General features: G+C 42.4%; 2 protein-coding genes across 9 annotated transcripts in view; one reads left to right on the forward strand and one right to left on the reverse strand.

Moving 5' to 3' along the window:
- tpd52l1 (tpd52 like 1) overlaps positions 1–12,529 on the forward strand; it is a 29,143-nt gene extending 16,614 nt beyond the window's left edge. For 2 of the 8 annotated variants that reach the window (XM_079830705.1, XM_079830701.1), the window contains 4 exons: positions 3,851–3,952; positions 9,318–9,356; positions 10,667–10,727; positions 10,892–11,976. In XM_079830705.1, the coding sequence (XP_079686831.1) occupies positions 3,851–3,952; positions 9,318–9,356; positions 10,667–10,727; positions 10,892–11,014 (325 nt within the window). In that variant the 3' untranslated portion in view covers positions 11,015–11,976. Of the gene's footprint in view, positions 1–3,850; positions 3,953–5,513; positions 5,560–9,317; positions 9,357–10,666; positions 10,728–10,888 lie in introns of all 8 variants that reach the window. The other 6 variants (XM_079830708.1, XM_079830704.1, XM_079830703.1 and 3 more) reach the window with 6 other exon arrangements.
- On the reverse strand, positions 12,518–23,471 carry hddc2 (HD domain containing 2). Its single transcript, XM_079830709.1, has 6 exons — positions 23,381–23,471; positions 23,184–23,305; positions 21,971–22,073; positions 21,821–21,889; positions 21,582–21,720; positions 12,518–12,704 (listed from the first exon to the last, which is right to left on the reverse strand). The coding sequence occupies exons 1-6, from the start codon at positions 23,423–23,425 to the stop codon at positions 12,568–12,570; spliced, it is 615 nt and encodes a 204-aa protein (XP_079686835.1). The 5' UTR covers positions 23,426–23,471; the 3' UTR covers positions 12,518–12,567.
- Positions 23,472–24,771: the final 1,300 nt, after the last annotated feature.

Genomic DNA, 24,771 nt, shown 5'->3' on the forward strand with positions numbered 1-24,771 from the left:
TGGTGGATTGATTTACATGGTATGTAAGCTATGGTACATATTGTCAGATCAAATGTGCTAGAACGTGTACTTATAGAACAATTCTATAAACTAACATTCTAAATCCCCAGAATTATCTTTCACTATTGACACTTTCTCTTTTTTTTTGTATTACTGTTTAGTATTTTAATCATTATAATAACATTAAACGCTAACTGTTGTACGCACGTTCATGAGAGACTGGCATTCCATCGTATGACGTAGGACCAAGCCTGCAGCACTCCTCTCAGAAACTGAAGCCTCCGAAGCCTTTATTAACCCCCCGGAGCCGTGTGGAGCACTTTTATGATGGATAGATGCACTTTTATGGACTTCAAAACAGAAACAGCCATTCACTGCCATTATAATGCTTGGAAGAGCCAGGACATTTTTTTACATAACTGATTGTATTCTTCTGAAAGAAGAATGTCATATACACCTAGGATGGCTTGAGGGTAAGTAAATCATGGGCTAATTTTCATATTTGGGGGAACTATACCTTTAAGTTACTATAGTAACATGGTAACTAGCATCTCGGATGAATAGCCCTTCTCATGTTGCAGTTGCCATGGCGTGGAGGTTGTGGGCTGAGAGGGACAAACCGATCAGATGGCGTCTGCTGACCGATATGGATGATTTCTGTATTAGTCTGGATTAGAGTGTTAGTCTAGATGTGCAATTATACAAAGCATGTGAACCACAATGTGATCCACCTCACATAATTAGACCGCAAAATGTACCTTGTAGCATTCACCCAAAAAATAAACATTCTTTAATTTATTCACCATCATGTCATTCCAAACCTGTATGACTTTCTGTCTTCCATAGAACACAATAGTTTTCATTCACGCTGCGCTTTTCCCTAATATGAAGGTAAATAGGAATGATCAAGCTCCTAAAATGCCAAAGAAACAACATAATGTCTCTATAGAACTAATCCAGTACTATAGTCTTCTGAAGTCATATGATAGCTTTGTTTGAGGAACACCCAAAGGAAGTTTTTTGTAGGCTTTTAAAGTCTTGTGACTGATCATAATGAGCCACTTCAGCCACTTTGGATACTGTATGTGTAAAATGTTATTGAATGTGTGGGTTTTGTTCGGATTTTCAGTGCACTGGTTTAGATTAACTTGCTGTCTAAAATGTGATGGGTTTTGGTAACACTTTTGGGTTTTGGGTCCAATTCTCACTATTAACTAGTTTAGCATGCATAAACTATTAGCCTGCATATTACTAGGATATTGACTGTTGATTACCGGTAGTACTTATAAAGCACATATTAATGCTTTATTCTGCATGATCATATCCTACATCCTTAATCCTACCCAATACCTCAACTTAACATCTACCTTACTAACTATTAATAAGCAGAAATTAGGTGTTTATTGAGGAAAAAATAAGGTTATAACACCTAATTTCAGATACTTGTGAAATTTCAAAATATCAAAAGTAACAGTCAATATCTGGTGTGGCCACCAGTTGCTTTAAGTCCTACAGTGCATCTCATCCTCATGGACTGCAGCAGATTTGTCAGTTCTTGCTGTGTGTGAGATGTTACTCCTCTCTTCCACGAGTCTTCTTCTTCGTTTGAAAACACATTTTTTTCTCTCTGTTTTGGCTTTCCGTCCAAACTGAGATTTTTAAAATGCTCTCCCAAACGTTGTTTCCGCGTTTGGACTGTGGACTGTGAAAACGGAGGTATTTGAAAACGATGACGCATGTTTAGTCATGTAACTCATATTGTACTAATAATATCTATGGTTAAACCGGCATTATTGTGCCTGCTATTTACTTTAATAGTGATACTACAGATAAATGTTCATTTGTAGAGTCTTATTATTACATTGCTGAAAAGACGAGTGAAAATTTACATGCAGCAAAACATGACCACTATTGCGTTTTAGCCCATAAGATTTTGAGTGTGACTTGAGCGCAACAGTGAGTGGTTTATTTTGCCACTAAACTGATTGTGCCAGAAGAATAGCGTGAGAACTTTATTATGTCTGCTCTCTCTGTATCATCTTAGTAAGGTGTATCATCTCTCTGTATCAGCGCAGTAAGGTGATTTAAAGGTCCCGTTCTTCGTGTTTTTTTGAAGCTTTGATTGTGTTTACAGTGTGCAATATAACATGTGTTCATGTTTCGCGTGTAAAAAAACACAGTATTTTTCATACAATGTACTTATCTGTGTACCGCTGTTTTCACTGTCCTAAAAACGGCTGGTGATTTCCTCTTTCTATGAAGTCCCTCCTTCAGAAACACGTAACGAGTTCTGATTGTGCAAGCGCTTACCGTGTTGTAATTCGACCGCAGCTTAGCGCAGGTGCCAGCAGTTCCTGTGTTGTGATTCGACAGCAGCTTAGCGCATGTTGGAAAGGTCACGCCTCTTAACGGAGAGATGTATGCGTTCAATAATCTCTACAGCGTCCCTGGGAAAGCCAAACAAAGGTGATTTGACTCCTGGATGAAAATAACAGCGTCTCGACGACATGGCGATAAACACACTCAACGCAACAGTTCCTTTTCTCCACGCGACACGTCCGCTTCTCCACGTGGGACAGCAACAAGACCGCGCCCCCTTTTTCGCGTTTCTTTGTGGGCGGAGGTTAGTCTGTTCTACTGCTCTACTGACGTAATTAAAGAAGGAAGTACCAGGATGTAGTCCAAGCCAGCCGTTCGCTGTAGGCTTTGAAAGGGAACTTCTGTTAAATAAAATATCTCGCTTGGCATTGAACTTTGAGCTTTATAATTTTACAGGTATTATTTATGCTCTAACAGCAACATTACACACTAACTAAAGTTTGAACAATGGGATCATGCGGAATGGGACCTTTAAGCATTTTCAGACGTTTCAGTGTGGATGAGCAGCATTTGGAAAACGATTGAAAAGGCTAGTGTGGACGGGGAGCGTTTTGAAACGAAAACTCTGTTTTCAAATGTATCCGGATTAATGTAGACATAGCATAAGTTATTGGAACTGTGACTTTAATTGTCTACCTGTAAACTGTTAGTGTCTTAAGAGGGCGGCAGGGCGGCAGAGGGCGGCAGTGGCTCAGTGGTTCATGTAGGTTGTCTACAAACCGGAAGGTTGGTGGTTCGATCCCCGGTTCCACCTGACCAAGTGTCGAGGTGTCCATGAGCAAGACACCTAACCCCAGCTGCTCCCGACGGGCTGGATGGCGCCTTGCATGGCTGACACCGCCGTCGGTGTGTGAATGGGTGAATGTGAGGCAATGTGTAAAACGCTTTGGATGGCCATTGGTCTGTTAAAAGCGCTATATAAATGCAGTCCATTTACCATTTACCATTTAAGGACTGTTCCACAGGTGCACGTGCAATAATTGTTTTTGGTTCATCGAACAAGCGTGAAGAACATTGTTTAAACCCTTTCCAATAAAGATCTGTAAAGCTTATTTGGATTTTACAAAATTATCATTAAAATACAGTATCCTGAAAAAGGGATGCTTCTTTTCTTGAAAGGGATGCTTCTTTTCTTGCTGAGTGTGTGTGTGTGTGTGTGTGTGTGTGTGTGTATATGTATATGTATATATATATGGTTGATATATATATATATATATATATATATATATATATATATATATATATATATATATATATATATATATATATATATATATATATATATATATATATATATATATATATATATATATATATATATGCTATGTAGTGTGTTGTAAACTCTGTAACGTTAAAAAAATAAATGTTTTTGTTGTGTATTTACATATTTTTCAGAAATATTTTGTTCTTATCAATTTTCTACTTTTATTTATCAATGACAATATTTCTTATTTTTGTACTGTTCTGGCAGATACAAAAAGACATCTGAGACCCTGAGCACGGCAGGACAGCGGACCTCAGCTGCCTTCAGTAACCTGGGCACTGCCATCACCAGGAAGTTTGGGGATATGAGGTACAATGTCACTTCCCCCTCTGCCTCTTTCTGCTGTCCCATCATTTCCTGTTTTTGTCTGCAGGGATTTCTCACAAACGCATAGTTCACATGTTTATGTATGTTGCACAGTGAAATGGCAGTGGTTTTGAGGCGTTTACCTCGGACAGTCTGTTTGAGAGGCATGTTTGTGTTATGTAAGCCTCATTTAAGCAGCTTTCAGTGGGCCAGATTGGGGGCAGGTCCAGCTCGCAGAGAAATAAGAGCTTGTGCTGGCATGAAGAATTTACCAGCTCCTCTTCACTGGCTCCTGGATGGTTGAGACTTTCAGATGCTTTCAGAAGTGTCACAAGCTACAACAGGGTGATAAATGATTGGCTGTTGACAGTTTGTTTGAGTTATTTTATAATAGACCTTATTGAGAGCAGCTCCATGACAGGTATGAAAGCAAAGCTGTGAGGGATAGATTTACCGTGTTTTCAATGACATCTGCTGTACAAAGCTCCTGAAATTTCTTGGAAATATATTTTTGCTGTGTTTCATTAGCAGAACAATCCAAAAACGCATTAAATAACAGTACAACCCAAGGCCGTAACCATGTCTTGAACATGGGAGGGGACCAAAGTTTTTTTTTTTTTTTTTTTTTTGAGAATGGTTAAATAAGTTCCAGGTCTAATTAAACATATCCATCATAAAACTTAAATGTTTAGCTACCTGTATCTTATCACGCACACACTCTTTCACTGTAAAAATTAAAAGCACCGCGATGGAATTCACACTCGTCTTCACTTCAGTGAATAGTAAGTCCTGCCTTCTTTGATCTGATTGGCCATTACTTTGACATTGACAAGCACTGTTAGACTGCTCAGACAGACCAGCCAAAAAATGTTACCTTTTAACAGTCTGTCGCCTTAACAACAAGCAGCGTGGTGCGTAATGGAGGGCAGCATTAAGAAATATCAAATATTGGGGGGACAATTTGGCCATATCCAATTATTTGGGGGGGACTTGTCCTCAATGTCTATGGTGGTTACCTGGTACATCCCACTGAAGATGGCGCCGCTTTATGCTTTAATTATTGGCCTTTTTTTCTTAATAAATATATATTTTTAAAACTAGATATTGAGAAACAACATTATGTAATATAATAGGACTGTTGTCAGAAAAAATATGTTGTGCATTTTTATTTTTCCTAATATCTAATAATCGTATATGAATATGTATGTATGTTTATTCACATTACAGCATATGTATTCTTTCTTTTATATATACCTATTTATAATTTGTATTAGTGCTTATCAAATTAAATGTTTCTTGTTTTAAGGATGTTTAGGTATTTTTACTAGAAAACAAAAGAAAATATAGATTAAAAATATATAATTGGCAAAATAAAAGAACATTTTCAGAACTGTTTTAGGATATTTCATTATGTTATATTCTCTTATTAGTGTGTTTAAAGACAGAGTTTTATTCATCAATGAATTACAGAGATATAATAGTGAAAATCAATGCATGATGCCCAGTTCTAAGTAGTGTTGATTTTACTGTAGACCCAATACCTCATTACCTTATTTTACTTCAGCATGTATGGCCTTCAGGTACTGTATCCCAGGAGGTATGTGTGTTTGGTTGCCAGTGTGTAACGCTGTCTCTCTGCATGTGTTTCTCTCTGAGGGGTTTCTACCTCATGTTTGCAGTGAACATTCAAAGAACAATGTGTAGCCTTGCATGCTCATCGGCTCCTAGCTATAGCAGCAGAGCGCATGAGGATACAGCTCATAGTTCTGTATGATGGTAATGCGTTTTGCTTCTTAGGAGTTTACCAATATCTTCTTCTTCAAAAAATCACTTTTTTTCTGTTTAAATAAGGATAAATCTTATTATAACAGTTATGGAGTTTCTCTGTGTGTCCTGAGTGCTGTGTTCAGCCTTCTGCATCAGTCCTAAAATGGCAGTATTGGGAATGGATTATGTCCATTAGCAAATTTCATAAAAAGTATTTGGACACTTAAGTCACACTTTAAAATGTATGAATGTCATTGCAGTAGATGCACACTTTTAATGTGTGTGAACTTGAGGGAAACCGACTTCATGCATCCACTAAAAAAGAACTTAAAGGGGTGATGAATTGAGAAATCAACTTTCCCTTGAGCCTTTGATATATAAAAGTTCATCGTGATATAAGAATATCCTGTAAGTTTCAGAGCTGAAAACGTCCTTGTTAGTCAAAGAAAAGCTTTTATAGACACCAGGCCCAGAAGACGAGAGATCTCAGAATATGTCGACCACTGACGTAATAGGATGCAGAAGCACCGCCTCAAGCCCGTCCACCGACTCGTGGAGCAATAAACATGCCGGTTCCAGCTCACGTGCGTAAGACATTGCGTTTGTTCACTTCATTTGACCACGGAATCGATTGTAAACGAGATACAGGTCGAGACTGGATTTGCAGACATATTGAGATTAAAACACAATGCTGAGCCTCCTATATTGGATCCGACAGGAACGGTGCAACACACACTTATATGAGTAAAACATGTTTTTTATATGTGTTAGTATTGCATTGTTACAGATCGTTTGTAATCTACCTTAACACGCGGTCACAGGCTGGAGAATCCTCTATTTTAAGTGTTATTGCTTCATTCGTGATCTTGTAACTTGTAACGTTATGGGGCAGGGCTAAGACTTTTTTTTTTTAAAGCCCAACGTCCCCGGGGCTATGTGTTTTTCAGCCTGCCGATGGGCTATCTTAAATAGTGAAATAACATTCCTTTCTTGCGTGCGCACTTGTGTGTGTGTATAGCCGCGTTTCCACCGCAGGAACTTTCCCCAGGAACTAGGAACTTTGGGGTGGTACTCAGTGTGTTTCGACCGCAGGAACCAGGGTCTAAATGAAGTTCCGGGTAAATATTTCCCCCTCCAACGGCCCTGCTTACGAGGTAGTACATTTTCAAAGTTCAGGAACTTTCGTGGGTGGGACTTGGGCGCTGAACATGCTGATTGGTTGAGCTCACGCAGCACTTTATTTCAACCGGCATTTTTAAAAGTCTTGCGTTCTGCGTTCAGTAAATATCAGTCTTGCTCTTTCGGTCCGATAGCACACATTGTCTCAGCAATCGCACGGTCAATGTCCGTAATAGCTGACAATAACATAAGTTGTCTGATTTTAAATCTAGCTTTACGAGCTTTCAGAATACGCTTTACTATCAGTGCTTGTCTCTTTTCCGCCGTTTTGTTAATTACATCTTTAGTAAACCAATATATAACTAGCAAAAGCAGCGCTGCTTGCATCTCCTCCATACTTGTTATTGTTGCAGACAGTTTCGCACAAAAATTATTACTGTCCGTCGCTAACTGGCAGGAACAGTCGCGTGCAGTCCCACGTCTCTGGACTAATTTGCCTAATCTTCACGGTACTTCAGACCGCAGTGGAAACGCAGGCAGTAGCAGGTCTGGGGGAAAAAATTTTCCTGGTACAAATAGTTATGGGTAATTTCGATGCAAACGGGGCTTATATGTGTGTGGTTCGCGGTTATATTCACTGATCGGGCGACAACATTCAAATCAATCGCGGGTGGATGAGAGATGAATCATTGTGTTTGTTTGATAAAGATATTTTGCGAGTCCTGTGAGTGTTTCCCCAGACGCTTTCAAAACAATTCCCACATGTACTGAGGGGAGCTGAAGCTCATTAAATATGCAAATCTTATCCAATCGTAGCCGTGGGCGTTTACTTCCAAGTCTTCAGTGCGGCATGCCCATCAAAACCGAGCGTTTTTCAGAGAGCCTCAAAACCAAGGCAGAAAATAGCCTATTACTTATTCATTATGATGTTTCTGAATGTAAAAACCACGCGAACGTCATAAGTTGACCTCAGACAACAATCAAAAAAGCCAGTTCATGGCACCTTTATAACACCAGTTGGCTAAAAACGAATTCTGAGAAAAGTTCAAGCATCATTTGGTTCATTTTTTTTTTTCTAATGCAATGCCATTGACATTTTTAAGTGTAACTTAAGTTGTGTGACCACATTTTTAAAAAATCAATTGAATGGGGTTCAACTGCTGTTGAGGTTTGTATATAATTCTGATAAAATTGATCTGATTCTATGCCCAGTGAATTAACCTGAAAGTTCTGCCAGTATAGTTGTTCTTAACTAACTGCATGCATTTTATATGTCTTCAAACTATGGTTTGAGTCTCATATGACCAAAAATGTTGTTGCATGGCCTATAATCTGTCAGCAAAAATAATTTACAATGTTCTTTCCCTATCTCTGATGCGCACCAAAGGTCATATTCTATTGGGTAAGATATTGTATTCATAGATCCCAGTTAGAGATGAGCGATAGCTGCTTTTCTTTTAGCATCTGCATGATGCATGAGAACAGTGATGGTGCTGAAACTAAATCTGACTTCAAGACAGGACTCAGACACGGTGCTTCCATAAATAATCAATATGGGTGTGAAGGGTCATTCAAATATCTGAGCAGTTAATATGAATATTTCAATACCATTTCAATGAGTATCAGCTAAACATTGTGTGGAGTCGTAAACTCTTTAGAAGATCTGAAATGGTTCGATGTGTCTGGCATTATAAGAAGGTCTTATTTATTTTTATTTTCAGCGAATCAATATAGAGCTATTGTGAACTATTTATGACAAATAATGCATGTAATAGTGTTTTGATAGTTTATGAAAGAAATAGCAGAAGCCATTTGTTCCTCCTGCTTAGATAGAGTAGATGTTTTCATTATGCATATAAAACAGGAAGTGCAACATGATCTGTACAGTTACCTTCTTCCCAGTATAGCTATTACAGGAATATTTGCCTTTATGGGATAGTTATTGTATATAGCCCATTGAAAAGTCACTGGCTTGTGCGCTATCGTTCAAAAGTTTGGGGTCAGTAAGATTTTTGGAAGAATTGTATACTTTTTTTGAATTGATACAAAGTGACAGTAAATACATCTATAATTTTACAAAAGATTTATATTTCAAATAGATGATTTTTGAACATTCTATTCAATAAAGAAATCCTGAAAAATCTGCAAAAATATTAAGCAGTCAACTGTTTTCAACATTGATGATAATAAGAAATGTTTCTTGAGCAGCAAAAAAAGAATCATGTGACACTGAAGACTGGAGTAATGATGTTAACAATTCAACTTTTTAATCACAGGAACAAATTACAAAAATCTTATCAACCCCAAACATTTGAACGGTAGTGTAGATGTAGTGAAAACTACTGTGGCAGGCTACACTTAAATATAGCTAGAATTATAGCTCTTTAATTATGAGCATGTTATTTGTCTTTTTGCAATGTATTTCTTTGTCCATGATGATGATTGAACCTCTCTCTTGCTTGGCCATGCTTTCATGGGACAGCTATTCTATACGCCATTCAATGAGCATGCCTGCAATGAGGTAAATGTGTGCGACTGCTTGCTTTGCATGTTTGTTCTTTTATGTTATGTATGCATGTGACACCATACACCGATCAGGCATAACATTATGACCACCTTCCTAATATTGTGTTAGTCCACCCTTTGCAGCAAAAACAGCCCTGACCCGTCGAAGCATGGACTTCATTAGACCCCTGAAGGTGTGCTGTGGTATCTGGCACCAAGACATTACTGGCACATTATCCTGCTGAAAGAGCCCACAGCCACCAGGGAATATCGTTCCCATTAAAGGGTGTGGTCTGCAACAATGCTTAGATAGGTGGTACGTGTCAAAGTAATATCCTCATGGATGGCAGGACCCAAGGTTTCCCAGCAGAACAATGCCCAAAGCATCACACTGCCTCAGCCAGCGTGCCTTCTTCCCATAGTGCATCCTGGTGCCCCAGGTAAGCGACGCACACGCACACGGCCATCCATGTGATGTTAAAGAAAACATGATTCATCAGACCAGGCCATCTTCTTCCATTGCTCCGTGGTCCGGTTCTGATGATCACGTGCCAACTGTTGGCACTTTCGGCGGTGGACAGGGGTCAGCATGGGCACCCTGACTAGTCTGCGGCTATGGAGCCCCATACGCAACAAACTGCAATGCACTGTGTATTCTGACACCTTTCTATCAGAACCAGCATTAACTTCTTGAGCAATTTGAGCTACAGTAGCTCGTCTGTTTGATCAGACCACACGGGCCAGCCTTCGCTCACCACGTGCATCAATGAGCCTTGGCCGCCCATGAGCCTGTCGCCGGTTCACCACTGTTCCTTCCTTTAACCACTTTTGATAGAGACTGACCACTGCAGACCGGGAACACCCCACAAGAGCTGCAGTTTTGGAGATGCTCTGACCCAGTCGTCTAGCCATCACAATTTGGCCCTTGTCAAACTCGCTCAAATCCTTACGCTTGCCCATTTTTCCTGCTTCTAACTCATCAACTTTGAGGACATGTTCACTTACTGCCCAATATATCCCACCCACCCAAGGGCCATGATGAAGAGATAATCAGTGTTATAATGTTATGCCTGATCGGTGTATATCACATATGCATGTATGAAACAGTACATTGTTGAGTGTTGGTGTGTCAGATTTATAAACTGTTGTGGTTGTGTTGCATTAAAAAACTGTAAATAATGGTAATACCTGCATATACCAACTTTTTCATTACACAACAAAAAACTTGGAAAACTGGAGAGGATGTTAGGACCCCTATTGAATGGACCAAGTTTAGAATTGGGTTTAGTGAAATGCATAAAACATAATCTTGTCTTTATTCTACAGGAACTCCCCTAGTTTCAAGTCCTTTGAGGAGAAAGTCGAAAGCACAGTTTCGAACATTAAGGTAAGCCTGACATAAAATGACCTTTTTAGTGGTCAAACACTAACTTTGTCCTTTAGTTCAGCGCTGTTAATAATTGATCTGCTTATCATTGGGAGTTTTCAACTTCACTGTGCTGGATGTCAACCACACTATCCAATGTTATGAGAGTTTTGTGTTGCAAGCAGTCAAAGGTTGGAGGAACGGGAGGTGCAGGTAGTTTTGAAGAGGTCCTGTCGTCAGCGGCCCACGCCAGCGCCCAGGACACCCCTACTAACAACATAACCGAGAGAAGTGAGCGCTCATGCTGAAGGAGTTAAAAGTCAACAGGTGGAACTCTGATGCCCCCTAGTGGTCTGGAGACCACAGTGAAAATCGCACCAGGGGCCATGATAATACATGCCTTTCATATGTGTGCTGGGGCCCGTTTCAATAAGGAGGTTCAACCAACTCTGAGTTGACTCACCCTGCTTTCTCGGGTTTGACATACCTCCCATTCTGAAACCGAAAACCCAGTTTCCCTTATTTCAGTGTTAACATACTCAGAGTTTTCACTTAATCTCCTTTCTGAAACGGGCCCCTGTTGGATTATCCATCCAAAGTATTTATTATCTTTTGTATGGAAGGAAAACAACCAAGTGGAGCATGTTTATTGTATAACTTTTCTTCAAAATATGTATATTTTTCAAGGAGACTGCCTTTGGTGTAGTCCTGCGTTACTTTATCATTATTTATACTAACTCGACATTGTGTTAACAGTAACAAAGCATGATACATTTCCAGGACCAAAAATAATGACTGCATATCCAATCCTAAGAGAAGTACTTGAAAGTATGTTTAACAAAATTGATGTTAACTTGCTTTTTTTCTGTCATAAATCTGTGAATGCTCCTATTCCTGCTGTATACCCCACAACTTGAGCACATTTGCTGATGCAAACAGCTAATTATAGAACATGGATTCATGTTTTATTGCAGTTTATTAGTTTTGAATTGGTAACAATAATTGTCACTGACCAAAAATTTATAGCTTTATTATGTCCTGTTGTTTTTGTCTTTTCTTCATACATTTGTGTAAAATGTGTTGCAGCTTTACATCTTTAACATTGATATTTAAGTCAATGTTGTTTTAAGGAAAAGGATTTCATAACAGAAATCTTTCTTTAAATGCATACTCAGTGTTGAGCTGCATTCATTAAACGTTTTTTGCAAAGTCACCAAGTCCTGGCTCATCAGTCATGAAATAAAGGTGAACTGAACCGTTATCATAAACCATAACATGAAGATTAATTTTACTGTTATTTCATCATTAAGACGGTAAAGTGTGGCTAAGTCGCTGCAAAAATGTTGACCTTCGAATCACTTTTTTGTAGCCCCTGCTTTATGCTTTGCTTTCCACTTTCTCTGGAAAGAACTGCATTGAATTCAGAACTGAATGTGTTTACAAACATATTTTGAAAGTTAGGATGAGTTGTGCATTTCTCTTGTGTTTTGATGCGTTTTACAAAGTAAAATCAGGTTCAGTGGTCATAAAACATTCTTTTTTATTAAAGAATGTAATACAGGAAGGCAGTAAAATGCTGATCAAAACAAAAAAATTACTTCTGTAAGGATAAAAAAAAAAAAAACAGCGTCACATATTTGGTTTTGATAAAAAGATTGATTTTTATCAATAAAATTACAACCGTGGAATCAAATCATGTCCTGCAGAACGTTCAAACAAACAGGACGGGGACATCACACAGCCACAAACGATGCTTCTGTACAATGAAAGAAGATTATAATAAAACAGTGCATCTCGACTAAATAAACACTCTTGTGCACAGACGTGTGGAGGTAGCTTCATTGCGTGACAGGAATGGAGATCATGGTGTTGCAAGGGTGTGGGAGTTTGTGTCAGTGGTCTTCTCAGCAGAACTATCTCCTTTGGCAGCGATATGCCGAGCTCTCTCCTCATTCAAACTCTTCACCAGACCCAGCACCTCTGGGTGATGGAACCTTCCTGTGATGAGAGAGGAAAATACACCTGAGTCCTATAGCGGTCAAAAGAGTTAGTGTATGTCCAAAAGACAAAGGTCTCTTTATCTGTCTGGATCACGGGTGCCAAACTCGCACGTCCTGATTTTGCAGAGTTAGAAGCATTGATCCTGGTTGATTCCGGTCTGAAAATGTAGTCCTAACCATATTCCTACACCTAAACCTAACCCTACCCATAAGTTATCCATAAATTGACAGGTGAATAACACTGATGTAGACGCACCTAACCCTGGTTGTAAGCCTAAACTTGACATAAACTGTAAACTTCTCCCTCAAATCTGATTGGTTGGAATCACTTGGTGAAATCAGGGCTCCGACAAAACGTTCCAAAACATTTTTTACACCGAAACGGTGGTGCGTTGAACACATAGACTGTAAAAAAATATGGACGTAATGTCCGTGACGTCACCCATAGGATTCTGATGAGCCGTTCTGAAGCGCAAAGTATGGACGATGCCATCTTGGCAGCGTGTCATCGCGCGTCACTCCCGGATAACAGAAAATGGGCAAAAAGGCGGGACGTGGGCGGAGCTGGAGTGACGCAATGACTAACAGACAGCAGATAAATGGCTATCCACCTGTCACTCGAAATGGCCACGCCCTTAATTATGCAGAACTTTAATGCTTTATATAATGTAAGCGAATGAGTTATAAAAAAATTCACCCCCCTCACAGTTGTCATGAAGGGCAAAATTAGCCGTATAGACCAAAACCACAATTTGTACCAGGCTGTAAACATGTTTGTAAACATGTTTTAATCTGCTGTAAAGTTGGCCATTTTAACATGGGGCTCAATGAGATTCTGCTCCCTTCTGGAGCCTGTCCCTAGTGGCCAGTCGACGAATTGCAGTATATGTCACTTCCGTATTGGCTTCAAGAGAAACTGCGGGAGGTTGCCGCTTGGGTGAACACCCTGTTCTGATGACGGAAGAGTAGCAACTATGGCAGCTGAGAAGGCCATTCTTTGTGTTCTTTTTTGAAGAATTTTCAGAGCATAAGGAAAACGGTGTAAATACGTGTTCACAGTTTTTTACGATCGCTATGGCAATTTTTTCAATACTTTTAACAATTTTCCTAAACTCTTAACGCACCAACACACCTACATCACACAATTGCCGAAACGGTTAATTTCATGCTCAAAACCACACATTGTAAACTAAACTCCAACACTAATTTTCAAAATACAATAATTCACTAACACAGTACACTATGTCTACCAAAACCCTAACATGTTCTCTTATGTTCTCTGCATAACTTCAATCAGCTATTTCTCAGTAACAATTAAATAAAATACAGGATATAGATATAACTTTAGCTTATAAGGTTAGGGTTTAGAACATGGTGTTATCTCTTCTGACATACAGTGTTAAAGCATTGGTAAATTTGGCAGTAAAAATCCATTGTTTTGGGCAATTGAGCTTGTGTTAACTGTATGCATTTTGTGTAAAAGCAACACAAAATATGTTAATTGTATAGCCTACACAGACAGATGTTGTGCTAACTGCGTTAAGAGTTTAGGAAAATTGTTAAAAGTATTGAAAAAATTGTCATAGCTTATTGTAAAAAAAAAACTGTAATACTGCAAAATACGTTTGATGCAGTCACTGCCCTTGCCGTCCAGAATAAAAGAGAACATCCCCATCCCATTTAATTAACTTTTTTATCTCCTGGTAATCAATTCTAATTGAAATCATTTTATTTCTAGTTCTTACTTTTTAATACCTTTTCATTTCTTTCTAATTTTTATGTAAAGCACTCGATTACCATTGTGTATGAAATTTGGTATATAAATAAACTTGCCTTGCAATGAAGCTAAAAATATAAACAACTACATCATGTTGATATGCTATATTTTTACTATAAAACGACAAATATGTCATATCTTCAATTGTTGCGTATACCGAGCTGCAGCACACATTAGTACCTCTCTTTAATACCGCGTGGTTTATATACATGTTGCTGCTGATTGGGCTGACATTTTTGACACACCCACCGAACAAGAGAAAACTTATATGTCAAACCCCGTTGCACACCGTTTCCAGGAAACATGTTGTTCAACCCGGAAACCGTAGCAAAACGGTGCGCACCGGTTTGAGCTTGAACGTTCCCCAGGTTCTGTGCTCCTGGAGGGCCACAGTGCTGCAGTTTGGTTTCAACCCTGCTCAAACAAACACACATACCTGTAGTTTTCAAATAATCCTGAAGGACTTGAGTAGCTGGATCATGCGTGTTTATTTAGGGCTTTGGCCCTCCAGACCTGAGTTTGACACCCCTGATCTAGATACCAATATGCAATATAAAGTAGGGGTGAAATGGATCACAAAACTCATGGTTCGGATCATATTGTATTTTTTTAGTCATTGATCGGATCATTTTTCAGATCAGCAAAAAAGAGTGTGTGGGGGGAGACAAATATAACTTTGCTTTCTATTTACTATTTAAAGAAAACGTCTCGGGTTATGACTATAACCCTTGTTCCCCGAGAAGGGAACGAGACACTGCGTCGTCGAGTGACAACACTCTGGGAACGCCCACAGCGTTACGCATCTGAAGTATGAATGAAATCAAGCCAATCTGATTGGTGGTGCGTCGTGACGTAGTAGATGACGGCATACCCGGAAGATACAAAAAGGAAGCTGATGCACACACACATTAGCTCTTTTGCGATGAAGCAAGCGCTCTAATCGTGATAGGTGTGGCGACGAGACGCAGTGTCTCGTTCCCTTCTCGGGGAACAAGGGTTATAGTCATAACCCGAGACGTTCCCCTTCGAGGGAACTCGAACTGCGTCGTCGAGTGACAACACTCTGGGAACGTTAATACCCACTAGGCCACACCGAAATCACCCCACGTCCCAGTGTGAAGCTGGAGACCCAGGCACACTCAGGACGCAAGAACTCGAGCACCAGGCGTCACCGGGAGGTGCAGACTGTAAAAACGTATGAAGGTGTGCGGGGTGGCCCACCCGGCCGCCTCGCATACCTCTTGAAGCGAGACGCCAGAAAGGAGGGCCACTGAAGAAGCCATGCTCCTGGTGGAATGGGCCCTCACGGCCATGGGTGAAGGCAAATTGCGCACCCTATAAGCCGTGGCTATAGCCTGGACGATCCAGTTACTGATCGTCTGAGTTGACGCAGGCAGCCCCTTCTTGGGTGAGCCAAAGCACACCAACAACTGGTCTGACCTCCTCCAATGGGAAGACTTCTCTAGATAAATACCCAGAGCTCTGACCGGGCAGAGCAGATGAAGTCTCCCCTCTTCCGCCGTCAGGTGGGGAGGGGGATGGAAAGCCTGAAGAACCAGAGACCGGGCTCCCTGAGATGGAACCTTGGGAATGTAACCCGGTCTAGGGTGAAGAATGGCCCTTACTCTGCCAGGGGCAAACTCCAGGCAGGTTGGCGTGACCGCCAAAGCCTGGAGATCTCCCACTCTCCTCAGAGAGGTAATGGCGAGTAGAAAGGCCACCTTCAAGGTCAGGTTCTTAGGCTCAGCCAGCTCCAGTGGCTCGAAGGGGGCCTCAGCCAGCCCTTCCAGAACCACCGCCAGGTCCCAGGTTGGGACTCTGGAGCGAGCTACCGGCCTCATCCTCCGAGCCCCACGGAGGAACTGTACAACCAGGTGGTGTTTCCCCAAAGGTCCATCACCTAGAGGTGCGTGGAAAGCCCCAAGGGCAGCCACGTACACCTTCAGGGTGGACGGGGTAAGACCAGCGGAGAAGCGATCTTGGAGGAACTCCAGCACTGAAGCCACTGGGCAGTTAACTGGATCCACCTCACGCTCTCTACACCAAGTGGAAAATACATTCCACTTGAGGCTGTACAGTCTCCTGGTAGAAGGAGCCCTGGAGCTGAGTAAGGTCTCGACTACCTCTGCTGACAGGCCTGCCTCTAGGTACCGAGCCCCCTCAGGGGCCAGACCCAGAGGCTCCACAACTCCGGCCGGGGGTGAAATATTGTGCCCCCTGCCTGAGAGAGCAGATCCCTCCTCAGAGGAACCTGCCACGGAGAGCCGTCTAGCAGAGCTATGATGTCCGAGAACCATACTCGAGTGGGCCACCGGGGTGCTACTAAGAGCAGGCTGATGCCCTCCCGGCGGACCCGCTCCAGAACTCCCGGGAGCAGAGTGATCGGGGGAAATGCGTACAGACGCAGCCTCGGCCACGTCTGCATCATGGCGTCCAGTCCCAACGGGGCTGGATGCCTGAGAGAGAACCACAGTGGACAGTGGGACGTCTCTCGAGACGCGAACAAGTCCACTTCCACTGGGCCGAATCTCTCGCACATGGCCTCCACCACCTCTGGGTGGAGTCGCCACTCCCCGGGCCTCAGCCCCTGCCTCGACAGGATGTCTGCTCCCTGGTTTTGGTCCCCGGGAATGTAAATCGCCCTGAGGGACGATAACTTCCCCTGGGACCACAGGAGGATTTGATGCGCCAGTCTGCATAGAGGGCGCGACCTCAAACCCCCCTGGTGATTGAGATACGCGACAACCGAAGTGTTGTCTGAGCGTATCAGGACATGGTGGCCACGGAGGTCCGGGTAAAAGCTCCTCAGAGCCTTGTAGACCGCCAGCATCTCCAGGCAGTTGATGTGCCATGAAGAATGCCGGGTCTCCCACAGACCTCTCGCAAAGCGGCCTTCCATGACCGCGCCCCAACCAGTGAGGGAGGCATCTGTTGAAACGGCCTTCCGGCAACATGATGCTCCCAGCACTGGCCCCTGGGACAGGAACCAAGGTTTCCGCCATATGACGAGGGAACGAAGGCATCTGCGCGTTACCCTGATCATACGAAACGGATTTCCCCTCGGGGAAAACCCCTTGGCCCTCAGCCACCACTGTAGGGGTCTCATATGCAGCAGGCCAAAAGGTATCACGTTGGACGCTGCTGCCATGAGCCCCAGCAGTCTCTGGAACTGCTTCACAGTGAGGCTGCGGCCTGACTTCACTCTGGAGACGTTCGCCAGTATGGATTCCACGCGTGCGGGAGACATACGTGCCCGCATCGACGTGGAATCCCATACGACTCCCAGGAACGTGGTCCTCTGGGAGGGCGTCAACACGCTTTTCTTCGTGTTGAGTCTCAGCCCCAAGCACCTTATGTGGGCCAGAACGACATCTCGATGCCGAACCGCCATCTCGCGCGATCTGGCCAATATGAGCCAGTCGTCGATGTAATTTAGTATACGGATGCCCTGGAGTCTCAGCGGAGCCAGTGCTGCATCCATACACTTGGTGAAGGTGCGAGGGGAGAGTGCCAGGCCGAAGGGAAGAACCCGATATTGGTACGCTTCGCCCCCGAAAGCGAACCTCAGGAACCTCCTGTGGGTTGGAAGGATGGAAATATGGAAGTATGCGTCCTTTAGATCTATCGTGACGAACCAGTCCTCGGACTGGATCTGACTCACGATGGCTGGAATAGTGAGCATCCTGAACCTGAATCTCCTCAGAGACCGATTCAGAAGCCTGAGATCTATTATTGGACGCAACCCACCATCCTTCTTGGGAACTATGAAGTACCGGCTGTAGAACCCGGAGTCCCTGTTCGCCAACGGAACCCGCTCTATGGCTTCCTTGGCTAACAGGGCCTGTACTTCTTGTTCCATAACCCGAACCTGCTCTGGGCCGACCACAGTCCGGACCACCCCGTTGAACTTCGGGGGAGGAGAACCGAACTGCAGTCTGTAACCCAGCTCTACAGTCTGCAGGACCCATGTAGATACACTCGGAAGGCATGTCCATGCGCCAAGATAATCTACTAAGGGAACCAGCCTCTCGAGGCTGGCCACGGGTGTCAACCGAGCCTCGTTCCCGATCCCCTGAAGCGGCTGACCGGCAGGGAGAAGTCGGGAACGATTTTCGGTGGGTGCACACGTTTGCTGTCCAGCCGCAAGTCCTGTTGGAGGCAGCGAAGACAGCGCGCGTGTGCGGGAGATCAGTGAGGCCCGAAGCGTCTGTGACGGCGGGAACACAGCACTGATCTCCCGAGAGCTCCGGGGGGAAGACGACCTCGGTCGTTCCAACCCGGGGGGGGGGGGCAGCTCTGAGCGGTCCAGCCGCAGCTAGGACCGCTTAGTGGCAGCCTTCTTCGCCTGAAGGACGGTCCTCAGATCGACCTTAGGCTCTGAAGGCTTGCCACGAGAGCGCCGCCTCTTTTGCCAAGCTCCCTCAGGAGGGGCGCGAGAAGCAACGCTCTCTTTCTGCACCTGCCGGTGCGAGGAGCTAGCAGACGGCCGAGGCTGTCCCTTTGAGACAGCCTTCCCCGAAGAGCTGGATCGACGAGGGAGATACTGCTGGAAGGCCGCCGCCTGTTTTCTCACCTCCTGGAACCTCTCGACGACGGTGTTGACCGCACCGCCGAAAAGCCCAGAAGGCGAGACCGGGGAATCCAGGAGAAAGTGTTTCTCTCTCTCCTTCATCCCCGACAGGTTTAACCAGAGATGCCTCTCCACACACACCATACCTGCCATGGAGCGGCCGATGGAACGGGCCGTCTCCTTGGCGATGCGGAGAGACAAATCGGTGGCCTTCCTTAGTTCGAGGATATCGTCCGGAGACGGGCCCCTGCCCTCGTCGAGCTCCCTGAGGAGGTCGGCCTGGTAGGCCTGCAACACCGCCATAGTGTGCAGGCAACTACCAGCCCGCCCAGCCGCCATATATGCCCTCCCAACCAGCGCTGATGTATCGCGCGCTGGTTTGGCGGGCAATACCGGGGTCTTCAGGGACGAAGCGGCCTCGGGAGAGAGGTAGCTCGCGAGAGCCTCCTCTACCCTAGGCAGTGTCCCATAACCCTGTTCGGCCGCCCCCAGCACGTTACCGAAGTCGAGTACTGGAGGGCTGGTTAATCTGGCCGAATAGGGTTTATCCCAAGACCTACACAACTCATTGTGTAGGTCTGGGAAAAAAGGCAGACCCCGGCGTGGAGGTTGAGGCTTGCGCCTGAAGAACCGTTCATCCAGCTTACTGGGCGGCTGGATTTCCGGTTCTTCCTGTGGCCAATGGATGTTTAACTTGGCCACGGCGCGAGACAAAACCTCCACTAGCTCCTCTTGAGCGGGTGCGTGAAGCGATGGCTCAGGCTCCACAGTACCCGCCTCGACGCTCAGCACATCCGACTCCTCAGAGCCAGATAGCTGAAGCATCGGGTTCTCCACCCCGCGGGAAGAAGCCGCATCGCGGGCTTCCGCACGGGGCGGGAGAACATCGGAATCCTCGGACGAGGATAGGGAAGGTGCCTCAGCAGTCCCATATCCCGTCACGAGGTCCCGCTGCGAGCCCCATGATCTACGGCGCCGCCGTGCCTCAGCAACAGCGGGCCCAGAACCCTGGGGCTCGCGGGCTTGGCCGGTCTCGCCGAACACAGCCAGCCGTGAGCGCAACACCCTGAGCGGCAGCTTCTCACACTCGCTACAGGCGGCTCCCTCGAGAGCCGCCTTAGCGTGCTGCACGCCCAGGCATTGTACACACAAAAGGTGTGTGTCCGTGCCCGAAATGAAGCGCGGACACGGGTGCACACACCTTGTGAACTGTTGCTCACTAGTCATCTTGAACTTGGATATATATTTGACAAAACAACACCAAATAGACAGACAATTTTACATATAGCGCTTCGCTGAAGAGCAAAAAAGCTAATGTGTGTGTGCATCAGCTTCCTTTTTGTATCTTCCGGGTATGCCGTCATCTACTACGTCACGACGCACCACCAATCAGATTGGCTTGATTTCATTCATACTTCAGATGCGTAACGCTGTGGGCGTTCCCAGAGTGTTGTCACTCGACGACGCAGTTCGAGTTCCCTCGAAGGGGAACTAAGTATTTCAATACCACAGCAAAAGCTACTAGCCTAACCATAAACTAAAAAAGATGGATGACACCCCTTTACTATCTTCAATGGTAGAAAAGTAAAGCCAAAGTCTGAATATGGCGCTGATTTTGGACCTGTGTGTGCGCAGTAGTGACCTCGGGACCTGAGTCTGTGCATTAGAGAGCAGGAAGTAGAACTGTGATGATATAGAAACCCCGCCCACACTCCCGCAGTATCCGTTAGTACAGTTTACTGCAAAACAATTAATTATGTCGATGTGAAATAAACAGTTCTGGAAATGTAGAAATGAAAGCTAAAAGCTCCAATCTCCCGAAAATCCCGAAAAAAAGTGACAAGTTTTCAGTCCCAGCTGTCAATCATGACGTCACACCCCCATTTTTATTGCATCAACCAAACTAACTAAAACCAAACTTATTTTAAAAAACAAAACACATAAGTGTGATAAAAAACTACCTAAAATGATAGAAACCGTCTTTGGAAAAAAATGTATGTGAAGTGTAATTTGATTTGTCTCGCGTCCCATTAGAATACATGGAGGGGGCGGGGTTTATGAGCTCTACTGGGACCAACCACCTGGAGGCGATCGAGACGTTTTGGCTTCACTTTTCAGGAAGTGTGCTTGAGCCTAACTAATAAAATTCAAGTAAACAGTGCTTTTTCAGGTAGTTCCAACAGTAGTATTTAGGAGGTACAGAAATTGAATAATCAAATGTAAAATAGCACTGCATAGTTTTCACTGTATTAAATATAATTCATCTTTGTTAAAGCTGATTTTCCTCTTTGTCTTTTGTTGTTTTGTCATCATGTGCTTGCCTTGAATAAACAACAATAAACAGTAAAATCGCTTGAATGTTTAAACTGGCAGGATTTAAAAACGTGTAAATGATAAAACTTTCACTTTACGATGGTCAAACTTTGCAATCACCCGTATTGCATTTAAATCATTCATTGCAAGTATGAAATATAAATTATTGCAAAATTGGATCCTGAACGTGTAGAAGTTAGAAATCAAGATCAAACCTTCAGTGGAGGTGAAGAACTCCTGGAGTCTTCCAGGTTTGCCCTCTAACTCTTCATATTCATGAGCTTGTATTATCATCTCCAGCTGGTCAAACTCCTTCACCAGTTTGGCTTCTGGACTGGACTGAGTCTCATACTCCTGTGAGGGATGTAGTCCATGCAGTTTATAATGCCATTCCGAACCCCAAAAAAAAGAAGAAGAACTTGGTCCAGTTGTTTCGTTTTGATCATTAACTGACCTCCCATAAGTTGTAAATCTCTCTCCGCAAGCCATCATCTAACAGGCCTGTGATATGCACCATTGCCTCCTAAAGAGAAAGATTCTCAATGTTTATTGTGTACACAAACAAAATAATTCAAATGTCAAATTTTACTTAAATCCATCATACCTTTTCCCTTCTGTGCTTCTCTGCTTTGCTAACATTATCTGCTGGAGCAATATCTCCCACAATACACTCAGCCAAGTCATGAACCAAAGCCAGCTTCATGCATCTGTGAAGAGAAGAGATAAATCCATCTAAACAAACTGCTCATGTTTAGAGACACCCACTCATTCTTGATAATTATTTACTTTGCACAGTTTATAATTTTTTTAAAAAAATAAATGTTTTATTAAGCTTGTAAAGACATGTACACATTTTGTACAATTTATATTGCTTGAAATTAGTTTTATTGAACATTTATGCATAAGCCTCAACCATTTTTTTAAGAAATTAAACCTTTGACTAGCGTATTTGAATGAATCTAGACAAACTGAAAAAGAATAAATGAATGTAAATAAATCAAACAAGTGTGGCTAAAACTATGAACTGCACAAGTGTGAATGAATCTTAATGAATCGAACACATGTAAATGAATTTAGATGATTCACACAAATGTGAATGAATCTAAATGAACCGCGCTAATGTGAAGGACTCTCATTAAAGTTCACAAATGAGAATGAATCTAAATGAACCGCGCTAATGTGAATAATCTCAATAAAGTGCACAAATGAGAATGAATCTAAATTAACTAAACAAATGAGGTGAGTCTAAGTGAACCGAACAATTGTGAATGAATCAAAATGAACTGTATCTCTATATACAACCATTTTGTCCTCTGGTGTACATTTATTACATTGTTGTTGTTATTTTTTACCCTGAGAGCTTATCTGTGTCTGTGTACGTTATATTTTTGTCTTTTTTGTTTTGTTGTTACCATGTCTATCGTTTTGTAATGGTTAATTAAAAAAGTATGAAGTTATTTTCGTTAACGTTATTCTATAAGACCCGCCTTAAATCTCTACAAACCAATCATACTTTAGCATCTGTTGACACACAAACTTTTGATTCTCTTACAATGAGGATCTGTGTTTGTTTGGATAGATTTATACGCAATTTTATGGAAATGATCGAAAAACCGTTACAACGTTGTTGCACACAACAACCCGAAGAGGATAAGTTACAACCTGGATTTTTCCCCCCATCTTTTTCTTGATCATATGTGAATAAACTCATGATGCTGTGGATTAAACCGTCAACCCTCATTCAGATAAACACAACAGGTAATAAATAGTCGACATATATGCGAATAATCCTCGATTTTACGACCCCTCATACAGACCTTTCTTTATTGACACTGATGTCCTGTATTGTTAAAGCCATTATTGACATTCTGTACATATGATCAGACACACTCTCAGGCTGTTTGATGCTTCTGTACACCCATCCTGTTCGTGGTACACGCTGTAACACAAGCAAGCGTTAATGTTGCATATAAGTTAACCTGCAAAATAATGTATTAATACGAATTTCACTCACTTTTAGCTGTCCGACTAATTTCATGAATTGTAACATGTTGTCCATTCCGTTACGCCAACCGATAGGACCCCGACTTCAACGACCCGGATGTAAAACCACAACGAGCGTCCAAGAGAGAAAATCGAGAGCGTAATGACATGCAGCCGCCACTAGATGGTGACAGAATACAATCAATGGAAGTCAATGGCGTCTTAAACACAAATCGAACAAAATCTGTAAGTACTTCAAAAATAATATATGTGTATAATTTATGAATATAAATAACATTCCTACGTGTATGCCATAGTCAGTGCATTAAATAGTCTTTTTTTAAATGTATTGATTTGTTATGAATTATTATATGTTGTTTGAAAAATATAATTATTTTCATACTGTCATGAAATAAATGTAAGTTTAAAAAAACAATTAAAAAGTATCAAAGCATATCATGATACAACAGGTCATGGGATTTATAGATATTTGTTATTTAAATAACATGAATATGGCAATCATTCACTACTATATCAAAGTACTTTTATTACCATTTTACACCAAATTTTGTGTAATTGTAATATAATTTGTTATTGGAATTTTTATTGTCATTTTATATATTTTTTAAAACTCACTTCTCAGTGTATACTAGGGGTGTAACAATATACCATGTCACAATATATCGCAAAAAAAAAAAAAAAAACGTTTTAGTGTCAGTACTACATCGATTTTCTATATAATGTTGAATATAATAAAAATGCAATAGGGGGATATTTGTGGGTCCTGATAATCCCTAATGTTTCCAGTAAAAAGGGACCTGCATTATTTTTAATATTTCTAGTCAGTGACAGAGTGCAAGCATATTCATCTAAAATAATTCATAATTTCATAATTCATAACCATTATATTTTTATTCTGGCGTCACCATTGTCCTGTGCATTTGGGTTACCAGCACCAAGTCCAAGCCTGTTCATGTCAACCCCTGATGTAATACCAGATTTAGCATTTTAATCAACAGTACATTTTTGTTAACCTTTTACCATATGTCATTGAGTATCTCAATAATATCGTGTTGTGAGTTCAGTATCGTGAAATGTATCGAATTGTGACATGAGGGTATCTTTACACCCCTATATACACAGTATCAAGTCTTGTTCTTTCAAGTTTCTGTGGGAAAATATCAATGTAAACCTGAAAAACATAATCCATACAAGATTTGTTACTTAGATTGAAATCATGCGCTTCTTACATTTTAATCATTGAACCATCTTTTGTCTGTTAGTAAATGTTATAAAAATAATTCTTCCCTCAGTTGTTTTGGCCTTGACATATGCATTGTCTACAATGTTTCCTTAAAGTAAGTGAGTGGGATTGAGAAACACCCACCTCCTCACCATGTGCACATTCCTCAGAGACTACAA

The sequence above is a fragment of the Gobio gobio genome (assembly GCF_949357685.1).
Source record: "Gobio gobio genome assembly, chromosome: 12".
Taxonomy (NCBI): Eukaryota; Metazoa; Chordata; class Actinopteri; order Cypriniformes; family Gobionidae; genus Gobio; species Gobio gobio.